The sequence below is a fragment of the Sinocyclocheilus grahami genome, unplaced genomic scaffold (assembly GCF_001515645.1).
Source record: "Sinocyclocheilus grahami isolate Dianchi unplaced genomic scaffold, SAMN03320097.WGS_v1.1 scaffold690.1, whole genome shotgun sequence".
Classification (NCBI taxonomy): Eukaryota; Metazoa; Chordata; class Actinopteri; order Cypriniformes; family Cyprinidae; genus Sinocyclocheilus; species Sinocyclocheilus grahami.
Genome location: NW_015505869.1, coordinates 265,888 through 276,264, shown reverse-complemented (window position 1 = coordinate 276,264; position 10,377 = coordinate 265,888). Strand labels below are relative to the sequence as shown.

Sequence of the window (10,377 nt, the reverse complement as noted above, 5' to 3'; positions counted from 1 at the left end):
CCATCCTAAGTGCACACACACAGCAGTGAACACACACCCGGAGCATTATGAATGTATTAGGTTGTTTTAAATATTAAGCATTCAGCATATAAAACATATAACTGCTACAATATTTTACTTATATGATCTATTGTCATCGCTGAAACAGCGTCTGCCACTTGTTCCCATGTGCACACCTCCTACTTTCCATCCTGATATAATCAGCCTCCCAAGGAGAATTTTCTTCCCTGCAATAATAATTTCCTCAATGAGAACCTGCAGCTTTTGCCTATTGAAGTTTTTTTTTCCTCTCCAAATGCTTTCCAGTTTCCAATGTTGTTGCTACACATGTTGCAGCCTTTACATGTGAATGATTGTGAGGATTGATACTTAAAGGTTTAAAAATGATTTGGATTTAGATTTGGCTGTATTGAATTTGTTGTATTACACTACTGTCATTTTCTTCTTCTTTTTTTTTTTTTTTTTTCAAATAATGTTTTTTTAAGAATTGTACTTCAATTCTTTCAAGCTTTTTGCAGTAGATTTTGTCTATTACTTTCTTAAGAGTTGTTTTTACTGAATCCACCCCCTGATGACTTTTTCTTTCTGCACTGATGGGAGTGTTTTATAGCAGTATTAATTCTTGAGTTGAGCAGCTCTCGCTGCTGTCTGTAGAGGAAGAAGATGCTGGCATAGCAGACTTACAGCCCCATGTGTCTCCTCTTCTTCTGCTGAACCCACACATTTTACACACAGTCATTTTTTCTAATACAGACACAGCCATGGAAGTGAGTTTGTTATGAATGGGGTGGATTTACTTTTAAGGGGTCAGACAAACACATAATCTTCAATTTCATTGCATTGCATTTGAAGCACACTTTACTTCCCAAAGGTTGTATCTGTGAGATTTACATTGCTATAAATAATTTCTTAATCCGTTGTCATTTTTCTAGCTGTGGAAGTTACAGGACTTTAACTAACTTCACTCTCTCTGTGTGTCTTTACACAGAACTCAATGAACTTGCCTCCAGACAAAGCAAGATTACTACGGCAGTATGACAACGAGAAGAAATGGGAACTCATTTGTGACCAGGTAACACATTCTCTCCTTCTCTTGCCTCCTAAATTCTCACAGTCTTTCATCTAGAGTAAAGTGCAGCTACACTCTAAAAAATGCTGGGTTGTTTCAACCCAATGTTGGGTCAAATATGGACTAACCCAACTGTTGGGTTAAAAAGCTAATTTAAAAATGTAACCAAAATTTAACCCAACAGTTGGGTTAGTCCATATTTGACCCAACATTGGGTTGAAATAACCCAGCATTTTTTAGAGTATAGCAGCTAAAGAACTGAAGGTTAGGTAATCCCAGAGTGACTGAAAGGTTGCAGGTTTGGAACCGGCATGGGTTGATCTATGGACTAGATACATAACCTCAAGATACTACAGGGGGTATTGTCACCTGTAGTTCACCCCAAAATAAAAATGTTGTCATCATTTACTCACCCACATATCATTCCAAGTGTTATTTTGAACCCCTCTGACTTGTATTGGATTGACAAAACATCCTTCAAAATGCCGTTTTTTGTGTTCTGCAGAAGAAATAAAGTCATACCGGTTTAAAACGACATGAGGTTGAGTAAATGATTACAGAACTTTCATTTATGGCTAAACTTTAACATGGTGCCACATGTTGTGCCCCACAGAAATAAATTCCTCCGATCCCAGTCATGTATTTTAGATTTCGCGTTTTCAGTGAGACAAGTGTAAGCAATCTGTACTACACTGAGTCACTGTTTGTTCATCAGGTGACCTTGTGTCCCTGCAGACATAACATATTGTCTCAATCTTGTTCTCATGAAGACAACACAACTCGTCTGTTTTGTGTTTTCTATTCATCTTCCACTGTTTGTCCCATCCAACCAGTCATACTGACAGAAATGGTGAACTGTACTGGCCATCATGTGACCACCCCTGATAAATATTTTGTATGTTGAGATCACATGACCTGGCCCTACTACTACTACTAAAAACAGTAACAATAATAATAGGTTTGCTTTATATAGCTTTTTTTTAACATATATTTTTTTCTAGTATAGAAAATGCTTGTGGTTTTTAATACTAATGTTAAAAATGCTATACTGTCTCATATTTCATTCAGTGCACCCCAGACCCTAAGAAGAGTCTTGCTCTTGTGTTAGCTTCACACACACACACACACACAGGTTTGTTTTTGTGAAAAGTGGGGACATCCCATAGGCGTAATGGTTTTTATACTGTACAGACCGTATATTCTATTGCCCTACACCAACCCTACCCCTAAACCTACCCCTCACAGGAGACTTTGTGCTATTTCAGATTTTCAATACACTCCATTCTGTGTGATTTATAAGCGTTTTGAAAAGTGGAGACATGGGGTAATGTCCTGAAAAGTCACCTTCTCCTTGTAATACCTATGTCATACCTTTGTCATTATACAAATGTATGTCCTCATTTGTCACAAAAACGCACGCGCACACACACACACACACACACAAACACACACACACACACACACACACACATACACACACACACACAAACACACACACACACACACACACACACACACAAACACACACACGGGCCACATGTTAATGTCAATGTGATATCAGCGACTGCTGTGTTGTGTGTGTGTGCAGGGGCCTTGTGTTGTTTTGAAGGGAACTAGGTCTCTTCCTCTTTCCTGTTATGTGCTGCTGTTGATTGGCTGTTGCCAAGGGAAACATCCAAATGTGTGACAGAATGGAATACATATTTGATATGGAATATACTAAAACTATTATTATGCATAGTTATTATTCTTAAACTATTAATAATTAGTCAGATAAGATTAACAGATGACATAGCATATGTAAAAGGTAACTTTAGCGTGTAATTCTAAAGAAACTGTAAGGTATTACTTGTCACTGCAGTTATCAAGACAATTTTGGTTAAGTTACTACAACTAAATCAATTAACACAGAGATTTCAGTTTAAATTACATACAATATTGAGTTGTTTTAATGGTCAACTTGATTATATTAGCAGAACTCATCAAAACAAAATAATGCTTGCAACTTTCAATATTTAATAAAATCAGTAATTTATTTATTTTAATCTTGCAGCCATGCATTAAGTGGTGGTAAGAGGTCCCCTGAATTAATTTTTATTATATGGTGAACAGACCGTCTGATCACACAGAGACTGATATTGTTCAAGGAATCAGTGATTTGTTTTTTAATTGTCTCAAATAATACTGCAGTACTTTGTTCACTGCAAAATTAGCAATTGAACTCATATATGAAGTGAACATTGCAGAGTCGCACATGGTGCTCAACACTCCAATGAAGATGATAATGTGATAAACATCACTCCTATGAGAGTAAGAACTTATTTTAATCATGTCACAATGCATGCTGGGAGCTCACAAACTCTTAATAAACATAAACATAAAATTGTTCAGCAAGCGTTGTTAATCTCATTAGGACAACATTATGGGAATATTGAATGTAATTCACATTTATTGGTATCTATGACTCAAAAAGACCCACAAATGGGATCATCCTACTCCACATCCCTCACACACCCACAACGAATGCAAATATTTACTGACTTTCATACTCTAAAATCAGTAAAATGATGAACACATCTCCATATCTCTCTTTTCCAGGAGCGATTCCAGGTGAAGAATCCTCCTCACACATACATCCACAAGGTGCAGAGTTATCTCGACCCAGCCGTGACCAGGAAGGTGAGTTCTGGTCTTATTCCCTCAAATCCAGTGTGGAGCGTGTGTGTATGTGTTCAGGCTGGGATGGGTGACCTCAGATGGGAAATAGCTCCTGATAACTCATTTATCTTGACTAGAGTGCTGTCCTTATAGCTACACTGTGACCGCTGGGTATGGACAGGAACAGCTTGCATTCTACTTCCTGCTGGGGGAACCTTACTTCCTGCTTGGACACACTTGATTCCTGTGATAGAGATGTTACATCCTTCTTCACAGCTGATTTTTGATGTAGGGAAAGTGTCTAGCCTTAAAGTGGTCAAATATGAGAATAATTTAAAGAACTCAAAACAGGGTTAGTTCACCCAAAAATTAAAATTAGCCCATAAATTACCCACCCTCAAGTCATCCTAGGTGTATATGACTTTCTTCTTTCAGACGAATCCAGTCGGAGTTATATAAAAAATGCTCTTTGATCTTTCAAGTTGTTTAATGCCACTCAGCGGGTGTTGCATGCATCAGTCCAAAAGAAGTTAAATAAAATGTGCCCATCCATAAAAAAAAGTGACTCACACGGCTCCGGGGGGTGAACAAAGACCTTCTGTAGTGAATCGATGCGTTTTTGTAAGAAAATGATCCATATTCAAAAAGTAATAATCACTTTAATGTAGCTTGCGCTCACTGTTGTACACTGGAAGCAGTTCCAGGCGGATGACGTATGAGTTCAGCGTTGCGTATGCGCAGGTGAGTCTCGTGAAAACCAACGTTTGTTAACAGGAGCAAAGTAAGCAAAGTTTCCTTACTTTAGTCTCCTCTTGGCTTATATCGAAATCCTCCGACATTCTGCTTTACAAATCCTCGTATTGTACTTCTAATTAGAGACCGTTGTTTTGTTTTGATCTCTCCGCTGCGCTTCCGTGTTCGTCACTTCTGAGCGGCGCATGCGCAACGATGAACTCTTTCTCCTCCATGAAGATGCTGTGTGTTTCGTTGTGAAAGCGAAAATACTTTGTTTGGCCTTCCAAAAGAGGACACAACTAGAAATCAGTGGTTAAGTTGTATTTACAACACTGTTCCAGAACAGTTCAAACCAAATATTTGTGTGTGTGCAACGCATTTTACGGAGGAATTTTTAGAGTAGACTACAATACCGGCTTTTCTTACTCACAGTCTGTAAGTATGTTTTTATATTTAAAGGATTTGCCACTGATGATTCAAATGTGAGTTTTGAGCAGTGTAGAGTAGGGCTTGTTGTTTGTTGTTTCTCCGATCACAAATGCAGACATGGTTTTATGTTTACGCGGCGCGATGCAACGCAACGCGTAAAAAGACAGTACAAGTCATTATAATCCATAATTATGTCCCCACTGTGAGTCTCGTGAAAACCAACGTTTGTTAACAGGAGCAAAGTAAGCAAAGTTTCCTTACTTTAGTCTCCTCTTGGCTTATATCGAAATCCTCCGACATTCTGCTTTACAAATCCTCGTATTGTACTTCTAATTAGAGACCGTTGTTTTGTTTTGATCTCTCCGCTGCGCTTCCGTGTTCGTCACTTCTGAGCGGCGCATGCGCAACGCTGAACTCTTTCTCCTCCATGAAGATGCTGTGTGTTTCGTTGTGAAAGCGAAAATACTTTGTTTGGCCTTCCAAAAGAGGACACAACTAGAAATCAGTGGTTAAGTTGTATTTACAACACTGTTCCAGAACAGTTCAAACCAAATATTTGTGTGTGTGCAACGCATTTTACGGAGGAATTTTTAGAGTAGACTACAATACCGGCTTTTCTTACTCACAGTCTGTAAGTATGTTTTTATATTTAAAGGATTTGCCACTGATGATTCAAATGTGAGTTTTGAGCAGTGTAGAGTAGGGCTTGTTGTTTGTTGTTTCTCCGATCACAAATGCAGACATGGTTTTATGTTTACGCGGCGCGATGCAACGCAACGCGTAAAAAGACAGTACAAGTCATTATAATCCATAATTATGTCCCCACTGGATGCAACAAATGCCTCGTTTATAATGGGTTTTCATGTTTTTGTCTCATCGCTCCGGCCGGACAGGGCATCACAGTATGGTAAGGGGCGTAACATTTCCATCACACGCTTGAGGTATTCGGCCAATCACAACGCACTGGATAGCTGGCCAATCAGAGCACACCTCACTTTTCAGACCGATGAGCTTTGTAAAAATCTATGCGTTTCAGAAAGGCAGGGCATAGAGGAGAAACAATAATGTACAGTATGTGGAAAATAATGTGTTTTTGAACCTTAAACAGCATAAACACATTTCATTACACCAAATACACAACATAATGTTATTTTTTAGCAACATAATATGACCCCTTTAAAACTACATTGGCCTCGAGCAAAAGGGTGTTTCCATGCAAAAAAAACACTTTAAGAATTGGAAATTTGGCTCAAAACCTTGACTTAAGTGGGACCTCGGTGACATTATGATAATAAATTATGATGTCACCCCTGAAGATAAGTCATAAAAACTATAAAAAAAGAAGCTATGAGACAGGATGAGAGGAAAAGTAAGAAGAGGAGTGACAAGGACTTGGAAGAAAGAATGAGAGACTGGAAATGAACTGAAGACAGATGTGCTTAAATATTAAAGGTCAGATATTATTTTATATGGTGGTTTATGTGGTGTGGAATCTGAAGGTGTTCTTGAGCTGATCTCATGGGCGTTACATGCCGACGGCTGACATCATGTCCCTAAGCTGACAGAAAGAGAGAACAAGAAAGAAATAAAACAGAGACCATGGGATGGGGGATTATTGGGAGATGTGGTGAAAGAGAAAAGGAGGACGAAAGACTTGAGACAACATAAAAAAACTGAGGGAAACAGAAAGTCCCAGAGAAAGTAGAGGATGAATATAACAGACAGAGAGGGAGAGAGAGTTATGGCTGTACGTTCTGCCAATGGCTCTTTTCTGCAGACGTGAACAATTGTTACTTTGTGTGCGCCGAGAGCTTTATATACGGTGCATTCCACGCGCAGCTCTCGGCCAATGGGATCGCAGCAGGAAGAGGGTCATTCCAGAGGGTCCTGAGGAATGTCTGTGCCATTGATTCCAATCCAGGATGACCTCTCTGGAGAACTGCTTTCTTTTTCCCATTCTCTCTCTCTCTCTCTCTCTCTCTCTCTCTCTCTCCGCAGCTGGGAATGCTTAAAGTCGAGGTGCGAGCGTGAGCTCTGAAAACATACACTGCACTCCACATGTACCAAACACACCCACACTGGGAACAACAGAGTAAAAAAGAAAAATGTGCAATTTAGTATCTTGCGCTTATATTCTAGGTTCATCTGCATGGCTGTATATAGTATGCATCATCAGCACACACTCCCCTCCGTTTCTCTATTCTCACCATTTCTGTTGTGTTTATGCATCTGTCTCTTTCACTTTGTCCCTTTCTGTGCCAATTAGCATAATATCCATCCTAAATATTATTTAGAATTATAATTAGTCTGTAACATATTATAGTATAGTACAATTATAAGCCAGAAGTGCACAGGTTGTACAATTGTTCAAGTGGACTTTTTAATTGTGATGGTTTGTGATTGTCTTCTGATTGACTTTTTATAAATGCATGCTTTTAGCTGAAAGTATAATGAACTTTAGAAGTCAATTTGAAATGGCATTTACTTCACTAATCTGACATATTCTCAAAAATGTAGAAAATGTAGACCGGGATTTTATTTAAGTAAATGTCTCTACTTCAGTTTGTTCAGGAGAGGTTAAAATATGGCGACCATACGTCCTCTTTTTCCTATTTTTTACTATTATAATAATATATAATAATAATAATAATAACAATACATTATTCATAATAACATTCAAAAACAATGCATACTTTTATAGCATGGTTATTATGTCCCAATATTGGTGTAGGCTATTATTTTGTTACGTACTTAAAAGTATACATTCCTATCACCATCTAAATACATACGTGAAGCATATAGTATAAGAATGCGAATTATGTCTGTTGCTGTCTGCATCCCTCGCTCTTTTTCACTGTCATTCCCTCTCTAACACCGTTTGATGCAATAATTTCAGTGTCTGACATCAGTGAATCAGATTGGTTATTAATGCCTGGCCTGCCACTCATCGTCATGGCTGCCGTCTAATTAGTATTGCAGAACTGCAGCAGCAGTTTCCAGTTAAGATTTGGCAACGTATCTCATGCAGCTGATGAAAGCAGTGTGTCTCTCTCATTGGACGGCGGTTTCACATGCATTTCACCTGACACGTGATTGGGTCGGCCACAAAGCTGCTGTAACCATGGCTACAAAGAACAAAACTGGGCCCACAGTTTGGACTCAACACTATTATGAGACTGACTAGAGAAAGCAGCCAAGTACACCCATTACTTTGAACATTTTTTCAGTCCTTTAATTTTTTATGATGCCAGAGTTTTTAGATGAGTGAATGTGACAGAGAATGTGTCTTGGACATTGTTAAATTTACCCAATTATGTTTCATTTAAGAATCACTTCATCTCTGATTTTTAAATAATAGGTAACAATTAATGATTGAAATGTAGATAAAATGAAAGAAATACAAATATATGCAAATTAAGCCATAGTTGACAAACATAGAGTATGTTTGCGTTCATGCTGAGATCTTTTGATTGCAGACTTTGGCATCTTTGGAAAATCTGAGCACACTTTGAGACATTGTTGAGATCTCTCCATAAAACTCTACATTAAAAAAAAAGTAAAATGAGTGGGTGAACTTTCGATTTCATTTCCATTTCATCATGACTGTAATGCCTGATAAAGCAGGTATATATATATGTAGCGTCTGCGTAGGATCATGCATGATAGTTGGACTGTTTATGGCTTAAAAGACCCCTTTTAGCCTTTTGACATTTGCATATAAATTACAGTTCTGGTCAGGAACTTTACGTTCGTATAAGGGGTGTAAATTGCCAAATGGTTCTTCGCCGTCAAGTAAGATTAGAACCAGCCCCACGAGCATCCTGCAATCTGATTTCAAACACATTCCACAAAAAGCTGTAGATGGCCAAACGAACACACACACACACACACCCAAACTAACACACACACACACATAAAGACATTTCTTTATTTTAGACTATAATTAATCAGTTATAATTGTATCTGGTATATGCATGTGGTGTGTACATTCCCTTGTTAGATTAGATGAGTTACCACTCGTTATTTGTATTAGTTAAAGCCATAAAACACTTATATTCAGGTGTATGTATGTATCTTTGGTTTAATCTATTCCAAATGGTTGCTTCTTGGTATCAATGTTACCTGTTTTTCATTCCTCGGAATTATTACCCCTGACCAGAGTCGAGAGAAGGCTTGCGTTCCAGAGTTGAGTTCAGAGATGGCTCCTGTCTCCGATGTTGGCTTCAGCCCCTGACCAGAGTCAAATGCCGGCTTCAGCCCCCGACAGGTGTCCAAAGCAGGCTCCAGCCTTCAACCAGAATCCAGTACAGGCCCCAGCCCTTTACCAGAGTCCAGTAAAGACTCCTGCCAGTGATCTGAGTCCTAGACACACAGCCAGGAGTGCCGTTCCCTCTTCAGTCGGATTAAATGTCTTTGCCACGGCCAGGAGAGCCATTCCCATCGCTGTCAGAATCAGCTACCCTATCATGGCCAGGAGTGCCGTTCCCATTGCTGTAAGAATCAGCTACCCTATCACGGCCATGACTGCCGTTCCCTCTTCAGTCGGATTAAATGTCTTTGCCACGGCCAGGAGAGCCATTCCCATCGCTGTCAGAATCAGCTACCCTATCATGGCCAGGAGTGCCGTTCCCATTGCTGTAAGAATCAGCTACCCTATCACGGCCATGACTGCCGTTCCCTCTTCAGTCGGATTAAATGTCTTTGCCACGGCCAGGAGAGTCATTCCCATAGCTGTCAGAATCAGCTAGCCTATCACGGCCTGGAGTGCCGTTCCCATCGCTGTAAGAATCAGCCGCCCTATCATGGCCTGGAGTGCCATTCCTTCTTCAGTCGGATTAAGTCCCCCGTCACGGCCAGGAGTGCCGTTTCCCCTTCAGTCAAATTAAGTGTCTTTGCCATGGCCAGGAGTGTCGTTCCTTCTTCAATTGGATTAAGTCCCCCGTCACGGCCAGGAGTGCCGTTTCCCCTTCAGTTGGATTAAGTGTCTTTGCCACGGCCAGGAGAGCCGTTCCCCTCACTGTAAGAATCAGCTACCCGATCACGGCCTGGAGTGCCGTTCTATCTTCTGTTAGATCCAGTTCCCTCGTCACGGCTAGGAGTGCCGTTTCTTCTTCAGTCGGATGAAGTCCCCTCGTCACGGCCAGGAGTGCCGTTCCTTCTTCAGTCGAATTAAGTCCCCTCGTCACGGCCAGGAGTGCCGTTCCTTCTTCAGTCGAATTAAGTCCCCTCGTCACGCCCAGGAGTGCCGTTCCTTTTTAATTGAAAGAAGTTTCCCCTGTAAACCTGTAAAAGACCTGTAAAGAGATACAAGGATCGGTTATTAACATGAGCTAAGTCCAGTCATTCTCAAAGACTCTTGAGTTACTCACCCGTTTGCTCTGCATCTCTCCCCTCCGCACCAAGCTGTAAATAAAGAGATTACACTTACCTTTCTGTCTACCCGAGGTCTCCTTCTTTAGTGTGACATATATATATATATATATATA

General features: G+C 40.0%; 1 protein-coding gene across 2 annotated transcripts in view; it reads left to right on the top strand.

Moving 5' to 3' along the window:
- Nucleotides 1-10,377, top strand: part of fmnl2a (formin-like 2a) — a 103,345-nt gene that overhangs the window by 37,217 nt on the left and 55,751 nt on the right. For both annotated transcript variants that reach the window (XM_016243394.1, XM_016243396.1), the window contains exons 2-3: nucleotides 989-1,072; nucleotides 3,668-3,748. In XM_016243394.1, the coding sequence (XP_016098880.1) occupies nucleotides 989-1,072; nucleotides 3,668-3,748 (165 nt within the window). The remainder of the gene's footprint in view (nucleotides 1-988; nucleotides 1,073-3,667; nucleotides 3,749-10,377) is intronic.